This window comes from Dendropsophus ebraccatus, chromosome 2 (assembly GCF_027789765.1).
Source record: "Dendropsophus ebraccatus isolate aDenEbr1 chromosome 2, aDenEbr1.pat, whole genome shotgun sequence".
NCBI lineage: Eukaryota > Metazoa > Chordata > Amphibia > Anura > Hylidae > Dendropsophus > Dendropsophus ebraccatus.
The window spans coordinates 102444124-102469670 of NC_091455.1; the positions used below are offsets into that span (position 1 = coordinate 102444124).

At 43.1% G+C, this 25547-nt stretch overlaps 1 protein-coding gene across 2 annotated transcripts in view; it reads right to left on the reverse strand.

The window, feature by feature from the left end:
* Window positions 1–25547, reverse strand: part of GMDS (GDP-mannose 4,6-dehydratase) — a 519699-nt gene that overhangs the window by 424728 nt on the left and 69424 nt on the right. For both annotated transcript variants that reach the window (XM_069960220.1, XM_069960219.1), the window contains exons 4-5: window positions 17203–17290; window positions 11687–11796 (exon numbers count right to left, since the gene is read on the reverse strand). In XM_069960220.1, coding sequence (XP_069816321.1) covers window positions 11687–11796; window positions 17203–17290 — 198 coding nt within the window. The remainder of the gene's footprint in view (window positions 1–11686; window positions 11797–17202; window positions 17291–25547) is intronic.

Here is a 25547-nt window from a genome sequence, read left to right on the forward strand (position 1 = left end):
TGCGCCAAAGTTTTAACTTCCTGGCTGATGTCTTAAGATGTTGCTTCAGTTTTGCCACACAACGTTCTTTTCTCTTAATACTATCTATTTTGTGAAGAGCACCAGTCTCTCCTACAGCAAAACAACCACACAAAATGATTCTGCCACCTCCAGGTTATACGCAGTAGGGGTGGTGTTCTTAGGCTTGCAAGCTTTTCTCCCTAAACGAAACAATGATTATTATGGCCAAATTGTTCCATTTAAGTTTTGTCAGTCCACAGGACATGTCTCCAAAAATAAAGGTCTTAGTTCCTGTGAGCATTTGAAAACATTAAAGGGGTTATCCTCTTTAACATGGCGACAAAAACATGGCCACTTTCTTTCAGAGACATCACGACTCTTGTCTCCAGTTCAGGTGCGGTTTGCAATTAAGCTCCATTCACTTCAATGGAACTGGGCAGCAAAACCCTGCCCAAGCTGGAGACAAGAGTGGTGCTGTCTCTGGAAGAAAGTGGCCATGTTTTTGTAGCGCTGCATAACCCCTTTAATCTGGCTTTCTTTTAGAGTAATGGCTTCTTCCTGGCAGAGTGGCCTTTCAGCCCATGTCAATACACACTTTTACCAGTTTCAGCCAGCATCTTCATAAGGTCTTCTGTTTTTGTTCTCGGGTTGATATGCACATTTCGTACCAAAGCACATTCGTCTCTGGGACACAGAACTTGTCTCCGTCCTAAGCAGTATGATGGTTGGACATTTCCACCTTCTTTGTACTTGCATATAATTGTTTGTTTAGATGAATCAGGCACTTACAGGTATCTGGAAATTGCACCTATTGATGAACTAGACATGTGGAAGTCCACAATTCTCTTCCTGATATTTTGGCTGATTTCTTTAGACTTTCCCATTATGTTAAAAAAAAAAAAAAAAAGTGTGCTTCAGGTGTGCTTAAAGGAGAAGTCCGGCAAAGTATTGTATTGCTTCCCAAAAGTTATACAAATCCCCAAAATACACTTATTACTGCACATAAAGTAAAGTACAGAAATGCACATTAAGTGCTTTTTTTCCCTGCACAAGGGAAAACTACTGCATCAAGGCTTCACTTCCTGGATAAAATGCTGATGTCACGACCCGACTCACAGAGCTGTGTCACTGTGGCTGCTGGAGATGGCAGGGGATGCTCAGTGCCAGCTTTGTTCCTCTTCTTGTCTCCCTGTCGCAGCTCTCCCCCAGGGTGCCTCTTCCCACTGGGACCCCTTTGCTCTTCCCCAGCATGCCCGCTCCCCACACTCTCCGCCATGAGCCCACTGCCCATCCTGCCTGGTGGGACCTTCTCAGATGTCCCCCAGGCAGTGGCAAATTCAAACTAGCTGCCACCCAGCACTTTCTTTCCCCAGCCGCTGCTGTCTTTCTCTCTCCCGCCTGGGACTCCACTACCCCCTGCAGCGGCAGCAGGGACATCTCCCCGATGGGAGTAGTGAAGTCCCAGGCAGGTTAGAGAAAGACAGCAGCAGCAAGGGCTGGGGACAGAAATCTCCGGGTGCCAGCTAGTTTGAATTTGCATTCACCCGGGGGACATCTGAGAGGGTCCCGCCACATGGGGTGGGCAGCGGGCACATGAGGGAGAGTGTGGGGAGCGGGCACACTGGGGCAGAACGGGGGAGTCCTGGTGGGGAGCAGTACACTGGGAGAGGGCAGGGGGGTCCCAGTGGGGAGCGACACACTGGGGGAGAGCGGGGGGGGGGATCCCAGTGAGGAGCAGCATCCTGGGGAAGAGGAGGGGGAGTCCCAGTGGAGAGCGGCACACTGGGGGAGAGCAGGGGGGGTTAAAGTGGCGAGTGGCACACTGGGAAAGAGCAGGGGGGGCCCGGTGGGGAGCAGCACACTGGGGGAGAGCTGGCGCAGAGAGACCAGGAGGGGAACAGAGCTGACACTGAGAATCCCCCTGCCATCTCAAGCAGCCACAGCGGCACAGCTCTAGGAGTGGGGTCATGACGTCACCATTTTTATCCATGAAGTGAAGATTGCATGCAGTAGTAAGTGCAGGGAAAAACCACCTTATGTGCATTCCTAGTAATAAGTGTATATTGGTGATCTGTATAAATTTTGGGGGGCAATACAATACTTTAGTAAAGATTTTCATTGGACTTCTCCTTAAAATACATCCACAGGTGTGTCTCTAATAACTCAGATGTTTCCAATAAACCAGTCAGAAGCTTTCAAAGATATGACATCACCTTATGGGTTGTCTCAGATAGTTTAACCCTTTAAGGACGGGGCCAATTTTCGTTTTTGCGTTTTAGGTTTTTCCTCCTTGTGTTTAAAAGGCCATAGCACCTGCATTTTTCCACCTAGAAACCCACATTTTGCGTCACTAATTGTACTTTGCAATGACAGGCTGAATTTTTGCATAAAGTACACTGCGAAACCAGAAAAAAATTCAAAGTGTGGTGAAACTGAACAAAAAAAAAAAACGCATTTCTTTTATTTGGGGGGACTGTGTTTTTACACCATTCGCCCTAGGGTAAAACTGAAACTTTTCTTTTATCTGATGGCCGGTAAAAAATTCAAACCATTGTTAACAAATATACGTTCCTTAAAATCGCTCTATTCCCATGCCTGTAACGCTTTTATCCTTTGGTCTATGGGGCTGTATGAGGGGTCATTTTTTTTGCGCCATGATGTTTACTTTCTATCGGTACCTTGATTGCGCATATACGACTTTTTGTTCGCTTTTTATTACATTTTTTCTGGATTTGATGCGACCAAAAATGCGCAATTGTGCACTTTGGGATTTTTTTGCGCTTACGACATTTACCGTACGAGATCAGTAATGGGATTAATTAATAGTTCGGGCGATTACGCACGCGCCGATAGCAAACATATTTATTTATTTATTTACTTTTATTCAAAACCTGGGAAAAGGGGGGTGATTCAGACTTTTATTAGTGGAGGGGGATTTTTACTACAGCAAAGATCAATGAGATCGGCACTCGTTAGCTTTCGGCTGCTGCAGCCGAAAACAAACGACTGCCGAGCCGGGGACGGCGCCATCTTGGAGAGGTCCCCGGCCGGCAGCAGGTACGGAGATCGCTCCTCCGGGACAACGATCTCACCCACTAGACACCAGGGATAAGCTGCGTCCGGTAATCGGATGCAGCTCTCATGTTAGACAGCTGCATCTGATTACTGTATTAGCTGGCACGGCGATCGGACCGTGCCCGCTAACACCCGCGGTCCCGGGCTACAAGGGGCACCTGGAACCGCGGCGGTTCATAGTGGGGTAGCTGCGCGGCCCCGCTCTGAACACCTCTTACGGGCGCATGACGTACGGGTACGTCATGCGTCCTTAAGAGGTTAAGGACATAGTAATTTGAGTGTACTGTATGTTAACTTTAGACTTAGCAGAAAGTAATAAAAATGCCTTTAAAATGTTCTCTCATTAATCTGGCATTTGGCAAATATAAATAGTTCTGGTAATCCTCATTGACCTAAAACGGAAAAGGTTTATTCTGATTTCATGTCACATAGTAAGAAAATCATGCATATGTGTCTTGCCGTTTATATACCGTAGTGTATGTAAACTTCTAATTTCAACTGTGAGTTTGGGTTGTCGTGGAAATGTCCTAAGCGTTTGTGCGTTCTGTGCATTATGTTTTCTACCTTTTGGAACATTTTACACCTTTTTTTGTATTTGGACTATTTTAAAACTTTATTTTAAATAATTTCTTAAACTTTTTGGGCTAGAGGTAAAATACAAATCATAAAAAGTTTTTCTTTTCGCAAACCAGACTTTAACTGCCACATTCACATTCAAAAATATCCAGTATTTTTCTGCAAATAAGACTACTTTTTAACCCAGGAAAATCCTCTCAAAAGTCTGGGGTCGTCTTATACGCCGGGTATCGTCCTATTGGGCGGGTGCTGAGAAGTCTCAAAACCAGACTGGAGAATCCATATGAAGGGCAGCGCAAGCCGAAGGCATCTGGGGTATGTTTAAAAAGAGATATGGTAGAGTGGCGCTGTGCCCAGAAAAACAAACCTCTATCACCAGTCTGGCTTCCGTTATATCCTACCGGTATTACTGTACCTCCTTCTCTGCCTCTCAGATCTTACTGCTGTCTGATGTTTTTTATTAATTTTTATTTGGTGTGCATTGGAATGGGGGTAGTCTTATATGGTGAGTATATCCCAAACTCAATATTTTAACTGGAAAAGTTGGGGGTCGTCTTATAAGCCCAGTCATCTTATACGGTATGCCAAAACCCAATGCAAGCTTTTCATGTTTTCACTTGCTTTCATTAACCCCTTAAGGACAGAGCCAATTTCTATTTTTGCTATTTAGTTTTTTCCTCCTTGTGCTTAAAAAGGCCATAGCACTTGAATTTTTTCACCTAGAGACCCACATGAGCCCTTATTTTTTGTGCCACCAATTATACTTTGCAATGACAGGCTTAATTTTTGCATAAAGTACACTGCAAAACCAGAAAGATATTATATGTGGGTGAAATTGAAAATAAAACATTTTTTTTTAATTGTTTTTTTTTTTGTGTGTTTATGCCATTCGCCCTAGGTAAAACTTACTTATTTTAAATGTTCCTCAAGTAAGTAAAATTACAACAATATGTAACTTTTATTTTATTTGATGGCTTTTAAGAAAATTAAAACCTTTTTTAAAAAATAAATGTTTCTTAAAATTGCTCTATTACCATGCTTATAATGCTTTTATGGGGCTGTGTGAGGGCTGTGTGAGGTGTTATTTTTTGCGGCATGATCTGTTCTTTCTATTGGTACCTTGTATGTGTATATGTGACTTTTTGATCACTTTCTATTACAACTTTTTTTATTTAATGTGACCAAAAATGCACAATTTTGCATTTTGGAATTTTTTTTTTGCACTTACGCCATTTACCATGCGAGATTAGGAATGTGATAATAAAATAGTTCGGACAATTACGCATGCGGGGATACCAAATATGTTTATTTATTTATTTTTATTTATAAAATGGGAAAAGGGGGTGATTCAGACTTTTATTAGGGGGGGACTTTTAGTATTACTACACTGATCTCTCATTGAGATCTATGCAGTATAGATATACTGCATAGATCAATGAGATCTGTGTTCTATTGCTCTCGGCTGCTGCAGTCGAGAACAATAGATTGCCGAGCAGAGATCAGCGTCTTTACAGCACAGACCCCGGCTGGCTCAGATGCAGGGACTGCTCCCTCCATGATCGCATCGCTATCGGACCATGCCAGCTAATTGCCGTGGTCCCAGAATGCAGATAGCACCCGGGATCGCAGTGGTTCAGAATGGGGTCACCGCGCAGCCCCCCTCTGAACCCCCCTAGCGGCTCCAGGGTGTATATGTACACTCTGTGTTGTTAAGGGGTTAAACTAGCACATAAAGATACCTGTGGCAAGTGCACTCTAATGTGCTATTTACATCAACTATATATTTGTATGGGGAGATAAAACAAAAAGTGATAAAATTCTGTGTCCTGTTTGCTAGATCAGCTTTCCAAATTTCAGACACTTATCCACTATGTCCATAAGCTTCTCCCATACACTGTCCTCATCCCTAAAACAGAGAGAATTTTTTACCTCAGCACCTCTCCTGTCCTCAGTTTAAAAGTGTGGTTTTGCAGTTCAGTTCCATTGAAAGATAGGCAGCTGAATGGCAATACCACACACAACCTGAGGACAAGCTGCATGAAAGCAACTGTGCTTTTTCTAATTCTGGATAACCCCTTTTATAATATTACATTGACTTAATGATATTTTGAATCTCAATCCACCGCCCGCCCAAAGAATTGACATGTCAAGCGGACTCCCCTTGAAATTTCCAGCAAATTCTGTAGTGTGCAGAGATTTCTCTTTGCAGGTATTTCCTCTATATTAAACTTCAAGTAAGTCCATAACCAAATGCAAAACCACACTTTGTCTAGCAGCCCTGTACATGCCTTACAAATTAATAATATTAACTAGTTTCTGCACTGTATACATCATGAGTGCCCATCCAATGCATAAACTGTATAGTCTTACTTGCATGCTTATTTTTTTAATAAAAAGTCCTGTCTTACAATGCATAGACCCACAGAAAATTAAACAGAGCGGCCAAATAGATAAAGAAATTATAAAACTGCCCAAGAATAAGTCATCAATTTAACTTTTAGTCAGTGTTATGTCTAATACTTGGAAAGTCCATCGCTGTGAATAAGCTACTGTTAAAGACTTTCCATACAGACATGGATGAATACAGGTCACTACACTCCCTGTCCACACCCCTAGGAAAGGCTAAACCTGCTCAGTGCACAATCTGTTCCTCCAATCACCTGCATGGTGAAGTCATGGTCCTGAGAGTCACTATTTTAAGAAACTCTTAAGTTGAAATCGGCTTGCTTTCTCCCACATTGCGTCAACCATGTTACATCAAACCGGTCTCTGTGTAGCTTACCCTGAGTCACAGTGCTTACTATTTATGATTCAGTGTGAGTTCTTCTGTCAGTCCTTCCCAGACCTTGTGTATTCATTCCAAGAACCAATTTCATCTTCATTGGTTTCCTTCAGGAAACCAGACCAACTTCCTATTATTTTATTTTCCTTGCCTTCTGCACAGCCCACATAAAACTGACTGGAAGTGAGAGTGATAGAAAACGTTATACTGCAAAAACATGAGCCAAAACAAACACACACAAAGAAAAAAAAAACTGCACCCGTCATCTGTGTACACCGTCCAAACACATCATTGTGCTTTTTTTTTCTTTGTCAATTTCCAAATAGTAAATCAGTATTTTACTCCATTCTTAAAGAAAACTTTATTTATGCTACCAATTATACTAGACGCCTGAGTAGGTTGGGGGAGGTCCAACGCATCCCCAATGTGTATCGGTATCCGAGCTCCAGCTGGGATGTGAGTCATCAGCAGTCACAGGCTGGCAAACCTGACAGTCCTCCCAGAAATGCAGTGTTTATGCTGCCATTCCCTGCTCTGTGAAAAGGAAAATAAGCCATTGCTTTATATTCACAGCAAAACATACGATTCACTGAGATTTCATGGAAAATTGACTTCACAAACATAACTTGTTGAAACAGACAAAACCTCTAATTCTCCAAGAAACTCTGAGTAAAATATTCTAAAGTTTTGCCAAGAGTCGTGATCTCTTTCACTTCATTTCACAGACGCTGTAAGAAGCCAGCTCTCAGAGTTCAGCCTGTCACACAAGTCAGGGAATAGAAATGCTGTGGAGCCAATGGAATGAGTCAGTAAGAACAGTTCCCACTGGACAGTCTGTCAGTAAATGTTGCAAAATTCCTAATTAGGATGGGCACAGAAGGGATTCATGTGGAAATACCAGAATGTCTGCATTGTGGTTTCCAAAATGACCGCACACATTTTGCCACCTCTTGTCCCACGCTTCTCGAAAACTGCCGAGTTCCAGCATTAAATAAAAATTAAAAAAAAAGCAACGAAACAAGGTAAATATTATCCTATACACCCTACTCATTTTCTGAAATGACAATACCACAAAACTATTACACACAAACATTCATTCCGTTTACATTAAATTGAAGGATACTTACTGTATAAACAATTTCTAGTCTAGATTACCTATTATTCACATTACAGTGGCCCAAAAGACGGATATCTGTTATTAATAGCAATAAACGGCTGCTATGAGGGTACCATGACATATTACATCACTGTGCTAGCTGATTCTTGCAGTTATAAAATTAGACTGATAGATAGATACATTTTATATATTATAACAAACACATATACAGTACATCCTTAAAATACAATCCAAATCAAACATATATCTTACAGTAAACAGCAGACATATAAAACATTAACATTGTCTGGTTATAACCACAGGAAATTGTAGCCACAATGTCTGCTCATCCTGTAATTCAGAATTACACAGCCATTGGGCCATAATAATAATCCCTATCCAACATTCCAATCCCACACCGCAGTGCCCTCCAAAAGCTCACACAAAACAGACTGCTCCTACATTGTAATGTTGTATAACAGAGCACATTTACAAAATCAGACATGGCTAAAAAGTTGTGTAATTCTAACAAATATATTTTAAAAAGTGTTATATATAATTGAAAAAAAGCGCTCAGCTGTTCCTGCACTTCAAAAGTGTGACTATATTATAAAAAAAAAAAAATTATTTATTTATTTTCCATTTTTATCTTGTAAACTACTTCTATTTTCTGAGCTAAGGGTACAAAAAAACTAGGCGGATCCGCAGCGAGATCCATCTCGCTGGGAGTATGTCCGCAGCCCACCCCATAAATCTCCCAGCCGCCGGAATGAATACTTCACTTGGTCCCTCTCCGGCTTGATTCGGGGGTTTCCGGCAGGTCCCACTCGACCAAACAGTGCGCTGCCCCGCCGCAGCGCACTGATTGGCTGAGCGGGACGTGAAGCAAGCCGGAGCGGGGACCCGGAGATGGATGCGCACCGACGGCCGGGGGGTTAACGGGGAGTGCTGTGGACATACTCCCAGCAGGATGGACATCCCGATGCGAGTTTGTCTGGCCATAAGTGTACTGGGCAGGGATCTGCAACGGGTCTCGCTGCGAATTTGCAGCGAGAAACTTGCTGCGGATCCACCCAGTGTGTTTGTACCTTAAAGCATTTTTAACAGCATTTAGCTTTATGGCAAAGCCCATGGATATAGACACAATAGACAGGCTCAGACTATATTTGTGTTTGTTTTCTGGGCATTCTTTGTGTCCTGTCCAGGGGTCATTTCACAGTAAGGGGGGGGGGTTGAGCTACGAGCTTCAGCTATTGCAACTAGTAGTAGATATTCTGTTATATGTATTCTCCTTTCACTGTATTCCTCTAAGATATATTATCTAAGATGATAAGGAGGACACTGCTGGAAAGGTATCTGCACAGAACTGAAAGGTTTAGCTCAGTTTTTGGCTTACTGGTCAAAAGGTAAATTGCAGGAATATTTTAAAATATAGATTGTGGAAAAAGGAAAATTGAAAAAAAAAATTACACAAAAAATCTTACGAAATAGGTTTACCATAAAAACATAATTTAAACAGTAGGTATTTCTGCTGGTAACGCATTCACACTTAATATCACCCTATGCAGCCGACTAGAGACAAGCAAACTTGGCGAAAGTTTTGGTTGGCACCACCCCAAATGATCAGCATTTGAATCTGGCTGCCTGGAGAAAGTTGATGCAGTCTGAGTCTACGGCTGTATCCAGGATTTCCAAGCAGTCCTCAGGCTGCATCCACCTTCTCCAGGCTTCGCGATTCAAATGCCTCATGTAAACCTGAACTTATGGCAAGTTGGCTCATCTCTACAGCTGACCAAATATAAAATATAAGCTCACCAGACAAAAAAAATCTGTCATCCTAGTGTGCAAGCACAGATGAATTGTTTAGCCTGTGCCGATGGGGCAGTGGTTGAGTCACATGCTCAACTGTGTGCGCACTGCACTTATTTTTTTAGGGGTGACTCCTTTTTTCTCCTGTGAGCTTAGCATTGTACAATAAAAACTGCAGCTGGAACAATGAATAAATGCAGATAGTCTAACAAACAATATTCTTTCTTCAATGCCACCCACTGACTTTGAAACAATTTAGCATTTTTTTTTTGTTTTCTGAATGAAGCAACTTTCTAAATAGTCTTTATTAAAAATCTCTAAACTTGGCTGCTACTTGGAGGACAACATACAGTAGGCTGGCATAGATACACGGCAGTTTGCACTTATCTGCCATTTACTAGAATAGATATAAAAAAAAAGAGTTCACAAAAAAAAGAGACTGCAGAGACCTCATTAGAGAAACTAAGCAATATTTTAATAAAGACTTGGGGAACCTTTAAAGTATTCATAAAATGTTTGGCACAGCCCACTTTTCTTTTTTTTTTTTTTTTTTATCAAACTGTGTCTATAAAAATCCTGCACGGGACAAAAATCATAATTGTTAACAGTTACTTGGTTGTGCTTTATTTTTTATTTTTTTTAACCCAAGGGCGGGGAAAAGATGGAGGGTGAGGGTCTATTCATAACTTTAGAACTTTTTTCCCCTCTATTGATTAAGAAGGTAAAAATCTCATGAGGCCCAAATAAATCACCCTATAATGAAAGACTTTCCCCTTTTGATCTTAACAGTGATCATAAATAACCCCCTCCCGCCGCTGCACAGTAAATTAACATCGCTGCAGCGACATTAATTTATGATTGAGGATGCGCCTGTGTCATCCGCGGTGGTGCTGAGAGTAAACCCTATAGATACTGTGGTCAGTACGACCGCAGCACCTATAGGGCTCCTGACAGAGAATTTTCCCTCTACAGAGGGAGAATTCTCAGTTCAGTGTCCATTGGGGCTCTGCGAAGTGCCCGCAGAGCCCCGATGGTAGCCATGGAAACGGGAAGCCTGAGGCTACGGAGGCCGACGGGGGGAGGGAGGGAAGGACGCGCTGGGCGAGCGCTCTGCCCCCTCCGCTCTCTCCCCTGCCGCTGTTATAAGATTGTGACAGCAGCAAGGGACAGAGGAGAGGGGGTAGACATAGGGACATCAGCTTATGGGATCATAATGATCCCATAAGCTGATGTCCAAAAACAGCCTGGGCATTGATGCATCAATGACACCAGGTTGTAAAAGGGTTAAACAACATTTTAAAAAATTGTTGCCCCTGCCCCTTATAATTTCAGGTCTGTCTGCAAACTGGTGCTCACAACCAAACAGCATACTCTAGATGAGGCTGCACCAGTGCATTGTAAAGTGGTAACATTATGTCCCTGTCCTGTGAAATCATGCTTCTTTCACTACATGACAATATTCTGCTGTCCTCAGAAGCAGCTTTTCTGTAGTATATTATTTATACGTATACCCCCAAAATGCTTCTCTACAAGTCATTGACACTGTCCATCCCCCTAGAACATATGACATATGCAGATAAGCAGCACCCAGATGCAAAAAATTACATTTCTCTAAACTGAACATCATTTACCAAGTGGAAAGGAAAGAATTTTACACACCTATACCAAGTATGTAGTCACTGTCATAGGGAGTCGGCATAACGCTAAAATATGTTCTAAACCTAGACAAAGTAAGAATCTTTTCTACGATCTATCATGACATAGTACGGTATGCCTAAAACAATGGTGGGTTGCATATCCGAACAGATTTCTATTTTATATTAAGAGATCTTTGACCATCCAGCAGGACCCCTACCAGCGCAAATCAGAAACCACAAAAGGTTAAGCAGGGTAGCTTAAAGGAGAAGTCCGGAGAAAATTTTTATTAAAGTATTGTATTGCCCCCCAAAAGTTATACAAATCACCAATATACACTTATTACAGGAAGTGGCTATGAAGTGTTTTTTCCCTGCACTTTCTACTGCATCAAGGCTTCACTTCCTGGATAACATGGTGATGTCACGATCCGACTCCCAGAGCTGTGCGGGCTGTGGCTGCTGAAGAGGATGAGGGCAGGAGGATACTCAGTGTCCCTCCAGTGCCCTGTGTCCCCCTGCCATCATCCTGGGAGTTAGGTTGTGACATCACCATCACTCCTTTAATGCGCTGTGCTACAAAGAGTCCTTCATCATTAGATGCCATCCCATTAAGAAGTACAGCCAGATATCACAACAGTTATCCTTCATAGGATGACCTCATTAAATATTATACTGTACCATTTAGTAACCAAATAGGAGACTATGACTTACCTTTACGTGGCTCTGGGCTCCCAGGTTGTATATTTCAACGGGTTTAACTTCATTAATTATTTTCACTAGACATGTACTATCAGTCAGATCACCATAGTGCAACTTCATGTCTAAAAGTGTGAAACAAGAATTACTAAAGTATTAGGTATTTTAATGAAGGTTTTAACCCCAAATTGCCTTATTAGGAGTTATGCAGATGCTTTTATCATCCGTCATAAGACAAAGACCACAGTTATGGCATAATATGGGTTAGTGAGACCCTATGGAGTTTTAGCATACACAGACACTCGTGGGTTAGACCTGGTGAAATTCTTATTTTGGCCTTTGGATCACTTTCTACTATGATAACAGGAATACCAGCTTTAAACAATACCAGCTTTTTCAGGGGTTTATCTTATACTCCGGAAAATGTTTACCCCTGCCTGACCACAGCAGGGTTTACCAGCTGGAGCCCTACTGCGGTCAGGCAGGGGTTAACTGAAGCAGAAGGCAGGAACCCCCCACTGCCCAACTCCCCCTGACTGCTCACCCAGGTAGTCGAGCGTCACAGTGGAGAAGCTCGAAGACGCTCAGCTGCCGGGAGAGCTTTGGGAAAATGGCAGAGGCCCCCGGAAGTTCCTGAAGCCTCTGCCATTCTCCTGAAGCTCTCCCAGCAGCTGAGGGTCTCCGAGCTTCTCCAATGTGACGCTCGACTGCCTAGGAGAGCTTTGGGACCTCCGGTGCAGGCAGTGTCTCTGCATCAGGCTGCCTGCGCCGGGAACATGCGGTGACCATTCCTGGCCTTTAAGACGACCCCCAACTTTTGGGCAGGTTTTCGGGGGTTAAATACTATGTATTGTTCTATGAATAAATATTTTCTATTAGCTTCTAACATAACAAATATATATATCCTAAATATGGCTGTGTGTAGATATTGTTGTTACATTCTTGCTATGGGGCACCCTAATGTTCTTTTAATTCTTTGAACCAGTGTCCAGAACAGAACAAAATTATTCATGACAGGCCATTTACAATGTCCACATAAAGAATCAGAGCTAGTGGTCACACAAGCTCAGCCGTATAGTTGTCTTGTGCAGGCTAGTCAATAAGAATCAAGCCTGCACAAGGGGGGTCTACATAACGCACTTTACAGTAAAAGTTACACGATACCATTATTCTATAGGTCAGTCTGAACATAACCATATCCAGGTTTACACAGATTTTTTTTATGTATAAATTTTTTTTAATGAACAACTTCTTTTTATTGCAATAGCCCTACGGTGACTCTTCACATATGGGGGGTCTGGGTGTCATTTTTTGTGCCATGATCTCAAGTTTTTATTAGTACCATATTTGTGTAGATCGGACGTTTTGATCACTTTTTGTCAATCTTTTTTATAAATAATGTAACATTTTCCCTCATTCTGTTTACGCCGTTTGCTGTAAAATATTATTATTGTTATATTTTAATAGATCGGACAATAATGCACGCAAAATAAACGCATAATAAACATAATATGTTTATTTATTTATTTTTACGTTTTATTTGTATAATGGCATGGGGGTGATTTTAATTTTTATTAGGGGAGGGGCTTTGGGTTTGTTTTTTTTTTATTTCCCTTTTCTTTAAACACTTTTTAAGTCCCCCTGGGGGACTATTACATGCAACCATTAGATTGCATACACTGTTTAACCCCTTGCCGCAAAATGACGTTTGGGGAACGTCATGTAAAACAAGTAGTTCCCGCAACATGACGTTCCCCAAACATCATGCTTTCCCTGCCTCCCCCCGCTGTCCCTAACGGTGATCGGGCAGCGGGAGGAGGCTATGTCACACGGCATCCTCCCGCTGCCTCTGCCCGGAGGGGAGCCGCGCTCCCCCCGGGCAGTTAACCCCATAAACGCTGCGGTCAATGCGACCGCAGCGTCTATGGGGAGATACGGTGTCCTCCCGCCGATTGGGCGGCGGGAGAAGGCTGCAGCACATTGCCTCCTCCCGCCGCCACTTCTCCTATGTCCCCCGGCCCCCTCCCCTCGTCCCCCGATACCGGCGGATCGCCGTTATTACCGTTGCAGCGGCGATCCGCCAGTATCGGGCATTACCGGCGCCGCCGACAGCTTTTTATCTCCCCCCACCGTGAATCCACAGTGGGGGGGGAATTAAAATGTATAAATCAGACCCCAGATCAGCCCCCCTAGTGGGCGATCACTAACCCGCTCCCCTCCCCGGACGGCCATCACATCCAAGATGGCCGCTCCCATCTCTGCGAACAAACAATGTTTGTTCGCAGGGATGGAAATGAATAAATAATCAAAGCCCCATGCTCTCCGCCACCGGAGAGCATGGGGCAGTGATCGGGGACCCCCCGTGTTGTCCCGGTACAGGCGATAAGCGGTATATACTATATACCGCTGATCGCCTGTTCCCAGTGCAAAGAAGCACTTTTTAACCCCTGTCACCATAAATCATTGGTGACAGGGGATAAAAAGTGTCAGTGTGTCGTCCCCCAAGTCGCCCCCCACATCCCCAGTCACCCCCGTCCCTCAGTCACCCCCCCTTCCCCATATACGTTGCCTGATCCTGGAGCTCCTTCCTCCTCGGCGTCCTGGCTGGTTGTGAAGTGCGCATGCGCTCCACAACCAGCCAACTCTGAAAATTTAAAGTGACAGAGACCAATTTGGTCTCTGTCACTGAACTATGATTACTGTGATAGAAAATATCACAGTAATCATAGTAATATAGTGAAAATGAATGTGTAAAAGTACAGTGAAAAACATACAAAAAAATAAAACACACACTTTTTATTATAGTAATAATTGCAGTTTACTCCCAAATTACCCCTAACCCCCCCAGATTACCCGTAACCACCGCACGTTGCCCATAACCACCGCACGTTGCCCATAACCACCGCACATTGCCCATAACCACCGCACATTGCCCATAACCACCGCAAGTTGCCCATAACCACCACACATTGCCCATAACCATTGCCACCGCACGTTGCCTCCGACTACCGCACGTTTCCTCCGGCCACCGCACGTTGCCTCTAACCACCCCAAATTGCCAGTGACCCTCTCCAGATTGCCCGTAACCACGCCAGATTGCCTGTAACGACCCCAAATTACAGGTACCCATCCCAGATTACCTATAAGCACTTCAGTTTATCCGTAACCACCCCATGTTGCCCGTTACCACCCCAGATTGTCTGTAACCACCCCAGAGTGTCCGTAACCACCGCAGGTTGCCCATAACCACCGCAGGTTGCCCATAACCACCCCAGGTTGCCCATAACCACCCCAGGTTGCCCATAACCACCCCAGGTTGCCCATAACCACCCCACATTACCTGTAATCTCATTTTTTATTGTATTTTAGTAACTGCGCTATTCTAATAACTATTACTAGCTGCGGTTTTGCTCCAGCAAATTGGCGCTCCCTTCCTTCTGAGCCCTGCTGTGTGCCCATACAGTGGTTTATGCCCACAAATGGGGTACCGTTTTACTCAGAAGAAGCTGCGTTACAGATTTTGGGGTACGTTTTTTCTCCCATTCCTCGTGAAATTAAGATATTTTATACTAAACGAACATATTATTGGAAAAATTCGAGTTTTTCATTTTTACTGTCTTATTTTGAATACTTTCCTCTAATACCTGTGGGGTCAAACCGCTCACTGCACCCCAAGATGAGGGGTGTACTTTCCTAAATGGGGTGAATTTTGGGGGGGGGGGGGGGGGTTCTATTTTGCTGACACTACAGAGGCGCTGCAAACGCACCTGGCGCTCAGAAACTTCTTCGGAAAAATCTGCACTGAAAATGCTAATTGGAGCTCCTTCCCTTCTGAGCCCGGCTGGGTGCCCATACAGTGGTTTATGCCCACATATGGGGTACCGTTCTACTCAGGAGAACCTGCGTTACAGATTTTGGCATGCAGCTTTTCCCCTGTTCCTAGTGAAATTGAGAAATTTCAAACTAAACGAACATATTATTGGAAAAATTCAAGTTTTTCATTTTTACTGTCTAATTTTAAATACTTTCCTCTAATACCTGTGGGGTCAAAATGGTCACAACACCCCAAGATGAATTCTTTGAGGGGTGCACTTTCCAAAATGGGGTGACTTTTGGGGGGTTTCTCTTCTGCGGACACTACAGGGGCGCTGCAAACGCACCTGGCGCTCAGAAACTTCTTCAGCAAAATCTGCATTAAAAAAGCTAGTTGGCGCTCCTTTCCTTCTGAGCCCGGCTGTGTGCCCATACAGTGGTTTATGCCCACATATGAGGTACCGTTGTATTCAGGAGAACCTGCGTTACAAATTTGGGGGAACTTTTTTTCTCTTGTTCCTCATGAAATTGAGAAATTTCAAACTAAACAAACATATTATTGGAAAATTTAAATTTTCGATTTTTTTACGGCCTAATTGTGAATACTACCCTCTAGCCCCTGTAGGGTTAAAATGCTCATTATACCCCTAGATTAATTCTTTAAGGTGTCTAGTTTCCAAAATGGGGTGACTTATGGGGGTTTCCAGTATACAAGCCTTCTAAATCCATTTAAAAAAAGAACTGGTCCCTAAAAAAAATCAGTTTTGGAAACTTTCACAAAATGTGATAATTTGCTAATAAATTTCTAAGCCCCATAACACCCTAAAAAAGTAAAATATGTTTCCCAAATTATGCTAGAATAAAGAGGACATATTGGTAATGTGATTTAGTAACTAATTTATGTGCTATGACTTCCTTTTTTAGAAGCAGAGAATTTCAGAGGTTCATAAAATGCAAAATTTTCTAATTTTTCATGATATTTTGATGTTTTTCACAAAAAACACACAAAGTAGTGACCAAATTTTGCCACTAATATAAAGTTAGCATACGTTAAAGCATCACTGAGCTATAAGCGCATAAAGTGAGACAGATTTTGAAAAATGAGCCTGGTCATTAAGGCCAAAACAGGCTTTAGAGGCAAGGGGTTAATGCTAAGCCATAGGCATAGCATTGATCAGTGTTACCAGCGTTATGCACACAGAGTCTGCCTGTGGCACACTCTACAAGCAGAACGCAGATCGTACCGCAATGAGGCGTTTAAGGGGTTGATAGGTTGCAGCACAATCGCTGCAGCCTGTCATTAACAGTGAGGGCCCAGCCGTTGATTGCAGCCGGCTGTCACCTGCTATAAAGCACACTGTGCTCCTGAGCATGCTTCATAGCACATTAGACACCCAGGGCGTACTGGTACATCCTGGGTCGTCTGGTGACAGGCGGCCAGGGCATACCCGTACACCCTAGGAAAGAAGTGTGCTGCTTGCCTGTTCTAAAAAAGTCAATAAATATTTTATGAGGCAACCACTTAAATATTGGGATACTGAACTCTATCATCAAGCCACTCTAAATTACAATAAATACATCCATGCACTAAAGTCTAGAAAAAGAATTAGAAATTTCTGTCTATTGAATGGTATCAAAATATAGGGAGAAATAATTTGGGAAATTCTGTTTTATGAAGACATGGTTACAGCAGCATTGTAATAAAGAACTAGCCTTACTTCCTTCTATATGAGCTTGTGGATTCTTGTATAGATGCTCAATCCTCCCAGTGTTGAAAGAGCTTGATCGACGTACAATGCCATGCACCTGTGAATGACAAACCGCGAAACATGGTTCATCCCCTGTGACTGACAAGCCCATGTAGTTTAGTCTTCATGGAATGTACAATAAGTCTCTCCTGCAATACAGCTCTAAAGATGTTAGCTTGTAAGGCCACTAAGAAAAAGTCTAAAAACTACCCATTTATTGTGAGATTACAACAAACTAATGAGTTTTCTGTCAGTAGATAAAAAAGGCAAGGTGGCTATAGCACTAAAAGTTTTCTGATATAATTATATATATAATTATATCAATTACCGCTATTGAGGTATCCTAAAGATCTGAAGGAAACAACTGACACAAATATCACCCACTACTATGAAAAAACATTCACTTGTATGCTTAGTGATATGTACATTCACATAGTATACAGTAATACAAACATAATTTATAAACAAGGATAGAACAAAGGAAAATTCAGTCGTTGGAAAGATCTATTTTTCCTTTCAAAAGCCCCGATTAAGTGTTCTCATCCCCTCCTGACTGAGTTTTGTTAGACATTCGGCAATCCCGTCCTGAGCAGCCCATGGACTGACACGCTGTATCATCTCTCTGCAATGTGATGAAAGATTTCAGCTAGAGTTGACAGCAGGAAAAAGCACTCTGCCAGTAGACTGGCACTGTAGCAAATCACGCTCACAGAAAACACTCAAAGACCCTCTGCACAGTGTGGTAGCAGTCGCATTCTTTCCATCCTGTTTTGTTCTCTCGCTTTTGAAGGAATGTTCACGGCAAAAGAAAAACTTGTCAACTGGTTAATCTATGACAACAAGTATTAATGTAAGGACTGATGAAAGCTGGGGTTGTCTGCTGCTAATACAGGTGTAATATAAACATTTTGACATGCCAAAATGTGTGCAAAAGGGATAATCTGGTTAAGAATGTGAGATAAGGCAATCTTTATGCCTTGACACAGACAGTTAACTCCTTCAAGACAGCTTAAAGAAGTCATCATGAACAAATGAGTATTTTTTGAAGGATATTTGTAAAGTTTAGTGCTTGGTGGGCTAAACGTGACAAGACACATGATACATGGGGGAGGGCAGTTTTTTCTTTGTTAAAAGGGAAAATGTCAGCTAGAAAAGACATCCCAAACTGCTCACATGGCTCCATAGCTATGTAAGTAATGAGGCTACTCATTTCTTTATTTTAGTTGTCTAAGTCTGCAATCACCTAAAATACTGTATTAATTACTGCTCAGTGTCAGAGGCATAGTCAGAAATTTGCACTGTGCACTGAAAAGCCCAAGTGCACTGAAAAGCCCAAGCTACTTCTCTATGACACCTCAGAGCTGCTGTCAAAAGCATTTTAGGTGATTTTAGCATCGGACAAATACAGTACAATAAACATATGGATAGACTTACAGCTTACATAGCTATGTAAGCAGTATGGGACATCCTTTCCAGTTGACAGTTTCCCCTTTAAGGACGGAGCCAGTTTTAATTTTTGCGCTTTCGTTTTTTTCCTCCTCATGTTTAAAAGGCCACTGTGCTTGCATATTTCCCCCTACAGACCCACATGATCCCTAATTATTTTCCACCAATTATACTTTGCAAATACAGACTTAATTTTTCTATAAAATTTGCTGAAAAAAACTGAAAACAATTATATGTGCAGTGTAATTTGAAAGAAAGGTGCAATTCCTTTTATTTCGAGCGGTTTCGTATTTACGCCCTATGGTAAAAATATAAAAGTTATCTATGCTCCTTAAGTCAGTACGATTGCAACGATATTGTCATGGCCGCGGCGGCGTCCCGTGCTTCGGGCCGCCGCCGCGACCGCCCTCTATCCCACGCAGCTGCCGGGGTCCCTGTGCAGGGACCCGGCGCTGCGGTCTGTTCGGCCCCGGGGGGCGCATCACCTCGTCCCGCTCCGGTCTCCGTCTGTGCCGGCCGGCGCGCGCGTCCCCGCCTCCTCGGGCGCGCGCGCGCCGGCTGTCTCAGGTTTAAAGGGCCAGTCCGTCCCTAATTGGTAGTTGCACCCAATCACTCCCTATAAATCCCAGCATGCCCTGTCCCTCGTGTTGGAGCCTCTACATGCTTCCCATAGCGTTTGGCCCAGCTCCCTGTTGTTCCTGACCTTAGTCCTTGTCCCTTGTTCCTGTCCTCAGTCCTAGTCCCTAGTCCTTGCCCGCTGCCTTCCCACTGTTCCTGAGTCCTGTCCGCCACCTGCAAGCATATATACTATCCTCCGCCTGCACTATCTCCTGCCTACTGCTCCTGTCACGCCTCGCCTGCCGTCACTAGCAACCAAGCCAGGGGTAGCGACCTGGGGGTCGCCTGCCGCAGCAAGTCCATCCCGCCTTGCGGCGGGCTCTGGTGAAAACCAGCGGCCCCTTAGACTCCGCTCCCTGGTGAGGTCAGTGCTATCGCTGGTGACGGTCTAGTGGATCCACTACTCCAGGCGTTACAGATATGTAACTTGTATAACTTTTATATTATTTGATGGTTTTTAAAAAATTTGAACCTTTAAAAAAAAACTAAATGTTTAAAATCAATCTATTCCCATGCTTATAACGCTTTTATTGTTTGGTCTATGTGGCTGTGTAGGGTGTCATTTTTTGCGCTGCAATCTGTTTTTTTTCTGGACTTAATGTACACAAAAATGCGCAATATTGCACTGTGGCGGGTTTTTGCGCTTACACCGTTTACCGTGCGAGATCAGGAATGTAATCATTTAATAGTTCGGGCGATTACGCACGCGGCGATACCAAATATGTTTACTTTTTCATTTATTTATTTATATTTATAAAATGGGAAAAGGGGGATGATTCAAACTTATTAGGGAAGGGTTTGTTTTTTTTATTAATAAAAACACTTTTTTTTCCACTAACAGTAATTAGAAGCCCCCTGGGGGACTTCTATATACACAGCACTGATCTCCCATTGAAATCAATGCTGTGTATATGATAGAACAATGATCCATCAGATCGGTGCTCTATTATAATGGTCTGCTGCAGACCATCTACATGGATTGCCGAGCTGGGATCAGCGTCATTCCGATCACATCGCGGGGGGGAAATCCCCCATTAGACACCAGGAAGAGGGGCCACCACCACTATTCAAATTTGACAACTGCATTCAAATAGGTAATTAGCCGTCAGCGGCTAATACCTTCGGTCCCTGGCTACACATAGCAACTGGGGACCAAGGGCAGCAGGAGCCCTCTCTGATCACCCTTAACGGCCGCATGACGGATATACCAGTCATGCGTCGTTAAGGAGTTAAGCTAAAACTGTCACTGTTATTATAAGTTTCAAAATCAAAATCAACAGTACATGTGATATAAAACAAGTTTGCAATTTACATTCATTATTTTTTTTTTTTGTTCTCATGTTGTAAAACAAAGCTATACTTACTTGTATCCAGGTCCAGTGTCCTGAAGGCAGCTGTTTGGTCTTATACTGGGTAAAAAAAAAAAAAAAGAGAGAGACCAAACACAGGAAGTCCTGGCTCAATGCATCCCTCAATCAAATGACTGCCCTCTCTGTGAGTGCACAGATGACCGGGACTTCCTGCATTCGGCCCACTCAACAAGGATGGCACCATTGTAAAATGATGTGAATAATCTACACAATGTTTTTTTGAAGTGCTGTCTCCTCTACTCTTCTTTGGATTGTATCCAGATCTGGGTTTATGATGGGCCCCTAATACTACACATAATGATTATACAGGTAAAAAGCATACAGTGATATCTTCATGAAAAGGGTTAAAGATGAGGCACTCACCCCTCCATAAGCAAATGGTTACTTTATTGAAGACTCTTCATAAGAACATAGGACGCGGTCAAGTGAGCAAACGCGACCGCGTCCTATGTTCTTATGAAGAGTCTTCAATAAAGTAACCATTTGCTTATGGAGGGGTGAGTGCCTCATCTTTAATCCTTTTCATGAAGATATCCCTGTTAAGTGTCTGCTGCTATGGATGATTGAGCACCACCAAGCTCATATATTGAGGGGACTAGACGCAGTTCACACATCACGTCCGCTGTCTCTAGTAGTGCCGAGGTGAAAGTTCCTTTAGAGACTCTAAAAAGCATACAGTAATTATGGTTTATAGTTTTAGTTTGTAGTTGTAGTTTGTAGTTGGAGCCATAGAGTTCCCTTTTAAAGGACAAGTGCCATGAAAAACTTTTTCCCAGTAATTGAAGCACATTACAAAGTTATATAACTCTGTAATATGCTTCAATCACCTATCTGCCTCCCTTCCCTGTCTTTTCCCCCCTCCACCCCCCACCAGGAAGTGTCCTGACTCACACAGACCTGATTACTGTCATCACCGTCACCAGGCAGCTCCTTCTTGTGAGGATGAGTCATCAGCAGGAAGGCTGCTCTAGGTCTGTTACACCAGCCTCCCCCTCCCCTCCTTGTCAGGTGACTCTGCTTGCTCAGCTTATCTTCTCTAGTGACATGACTCCTTCACTGAGTCCAGGGCAGCAGGAGAGAGGGTATGAGGGGAGGGGGGAGCTGCCTATGTGCCGGAGTCAGTCTGAGGGAAGATAAGCAAGTGACATGTGACAAGTGATGGCTTGCAGTTGTTCAGCCAATGGGAGCTGAGCAAGCCTGTCACCTGACAAGGCAGGGGAGGGGGGAGGCTAGTGTAACAGGAGAAGGAGCTGAGAGAAGAGCTTGGTGACGGTGACGACAGTAATCAGGTCTGTGTGAGTTAGGACACTTCCTGGTGGGGGGTGGAGGGGAGAAAAAACAGGGAAGGGAGGCAGATAGGTGATTGAAGCATATTACAGAGTTATATAACTTTGTAATGTGCTTCAATTACTGGGAAAAAGTTTTTCATGGCACTTGTCCTTTAAGGGAAACAGGGCTAAAAAGGTGATGCGCTTGATAGAGAACAGTACAAACATGGGATTTTCCTACTTGACTTTATTGTGATCTAGGGATGAAAAAGGGGAGCACGGCTGCAAGGAACATGATGACTGTTTAGCCTTCCTAACTGTATATTTATGGTTTTCTGTAATTCAATAGAATATAGAAGGGAGGATAACCATACTGTCCTGCCACCGGTAAGAGATGGTACTGGCTCTAGCTGTCTAGGTAAGGCTATGTTCACACTACGTGAAAGACCTGCTGCTCTGTGACCCAGCTGAGTCACGGAACAGCCGGTTTCTGAAAAGATCATTCTGGCCTGTACTGCAGTATCGTCCAGATGATCTTTTCGGCCCCAGTGCTCATAGCACACAATGAAGCAAGCGGCCGGAGCCGCTCACTTCATTGTGTGAACTGACAGGTCTTTCTGCGGCCACAATTCACTGAATTGCGGCCGCAGAAAACTGACATGTCAGTTCTTTGCGGCGCTGCTTGGGTTCCTGGCCAGAGCGTATACTAAGGGGGAGATTTATCAAAGGGTGTAAAATTTAGACTGGTGCAAACTGCCCACAGCAACCAATCACAGCTCAGCTTTAGGCAGTGCTGAAAGAAAAGAGGAGCTGTGGTTGGTTGCTGTGGGCAGTTTGCACCAGTCTAAACTTTACACCCTTTGCTAAATCTCCCCCTAAGTGTATACGCTCCGGCCAGGATTCCATAAAAGGATAGGCAGTGTTCCACTCCGTACAAAGTACGTCCGTTGTTGCCGATGGCAACAACGGCTGTACTATTACATAGTGTGAACATAGCCTAATTTTGCAAAGAGGTATGAGGGGACTGGCATAGCATTGATGAAGGCAGGATGAAATCTAGAATTAAAGATTGTGTCTGATCAGAAGCGGGCAGGAGGCTGGGTGCTGCACCACTACCTGATGGTCTATGACAAAAGGAGCAGTTTCTGCTTCAGGTCTTCTTTAAGATGAGGCCTCAGACTGAAAATATTCCCTCCTACTGCACAAGAATTTATCAGTACGCAACCTCCACTGAAGGTAATGTAGCAACTGTACCATTAGAAAAACATGGTGTAGGTTTACAATTGGGAGTCATTTTTTGGCAATTATTAACTTGAGGAATTCATTGTATTCGCTGTATTAACTTTATCTATAACTTGCTGGCCTATAATACATGTGCTCAGAACTGATGGATCTTTTTACTGGCAAATAAAGTAAATGGAAAGTAAAAAATGACAGACAAAACAAAGCATGGACAAAAACATAAGCTATGGCAAAAGCTATGATAAACTGCTTGTTAAGAAAATACTTTTCATGCTAACATATTTTATTGCAGTTGAAATATTACCCATATTTTGACACTACAGTACCCAATTTTAGTAACACCACCTAATTCATCTTTGCAGAACAGATTAGTGTCCCCCTCCCCTCCATTCAGATGGGAATATTTAATTGTCCAGGAGACAAATCCATCAGCTTGCAGAACTTATCTCTGTTCCAACCTCAAATGAACAGTCATCGTTGCCAAAAGTAGTGATTTTGTATTTTCCCAGCCACTAAGACTCCTAATATCTGATCCTAAACAGAAGCTAAAATACTGGTGAACAGAGACGACTGACCCGTATAACCCTATATTTTCTGGAGAAACCAAAGTTATAGTTCAGTCATTTATATGTTTTCAAATTCAAAGTGAAATTCTGCCTTTTACAACTTTTACAAGCGAAATATTAAAAGAAAACTTTACAAAAATGTTTTCCTATCAGTTTCAAGTGTTATTTTGTTCTCCTATTATGCAGGAAAATGGGCTTTGTGCAGCACTACTCTTTCCACCTTCCAGCTGTTGATCGACAGCTGGCTCCCTATACACGGTGTGTGTGTGTATGTGTATATATATATATATATATATATATATATATATAAATATATATATATATACTGTATACACACACATTTATTTATTTATATATACGCACACAGTATAGATAGACAGTTGCCAATCAGCGGCCAGTGGGCAGAGGGAGCTAGTGCTCATGAATATTGAGGACTACTGAGCGCACTGGTGTGCGGTACATCTCTGTGCTGTAATGTATTATAGTGTGAATGAGCTGTCAGAACACTGACAGCTCTTTCAAATGATCAGACCCCTAACCTCAGCACATTAACCAGCATCTCGGTTGCTATGGTAACCCCCCTGGAGCCATGCAATCGCTCACGTGGCTCCAGGGGGGTAGGCGGGAGCAGATCTCCCTTAGGATTTCCAATGGACCGCGACGTCTATGGGGTTAACTGCCCGGGGCATAGCCTCCTCCCACTGCCCGACCGCCGTTAGAGACAGCGGGGGGAGGCAGGGAAAGCATGACGTTTAGGAAACGTCATTATGCAGGAACTACCTGCTTTACATGACGTTTCCCAAACGTCATATTGCGGCAAGGGGTTAAAGTGACACTGTCAACCCCTTTTTTTGCACAGGCGTCAGCCCATACCAATGGCCGCAGAGGGGGCAGGGCCAATGTGCCAATGACATAATGGAGGGGTGGGACCTAAGGTGTGATGTGGGCGGGGCTAAGTGGTGGTGCGCCCGTGAAGCCCCGTCCAGGTAGCACAATCCGCAGATGATAAAAGATCCCTTTTAACTGGAACAAGCACCATGACGTATAATACAAAATAAGGTATGAAAACTGCAAGATCACCGAATAGATGGTATTAGGAGTGGATGGAAGCCAGGGTCCACTGATCCCTGGTTTCTATCCACTCCTAATACCATCTATTTGGTGATATATTTTTTCCTTTTGTACACTCTCCTTCATTGTGCCCTCTTACTGCTTCACCTTTTCATAGTGATTTGTTTAGTACACACACTTATTCATATATTTATTCATTGCATGCATTTTTGTACTGTTTTTCACTTGTATTATTTGGAGATGCATTGGGTTAAGCATTGATACTACTTTTCATGTTCCCACATTGGTTTATGCAATATGGGCTTTAAGGTATTTGTATTAATTTCATTTTCAAAGGTGTATGTGGGGTGGATGGTTGCAATGGCTTTCCAGAGCCCTTTGGCCGTACTATCACTATAGACGGCTTGTACGGTGTTATATGTTTTTAATTGTTTTTAGATGTTGTCTCGTGTATGCCATAACTTGTTAATAAAGATTTTGTACTTGTTTCACTATATTTGCTGGTGTGCTGCTACTTATTCTGACCTTATTTCTATTGTTTTGGGCAGTTGTGTTTTTGGGTCAGGTTCTGAGCACCAGCTTTATATCTGGGCTGTGCAGGATATATGTATTTTTGGTTTGTAGACCTGTGTAGGGAAGTCATAATGCAAAAAGGGGTTGACACTTTAAGGGTGTCACTTTAAGAAAATAGAGCACCTAGTTAAAGGGGTAGTGCGGCAGTAAGCAATTATTCA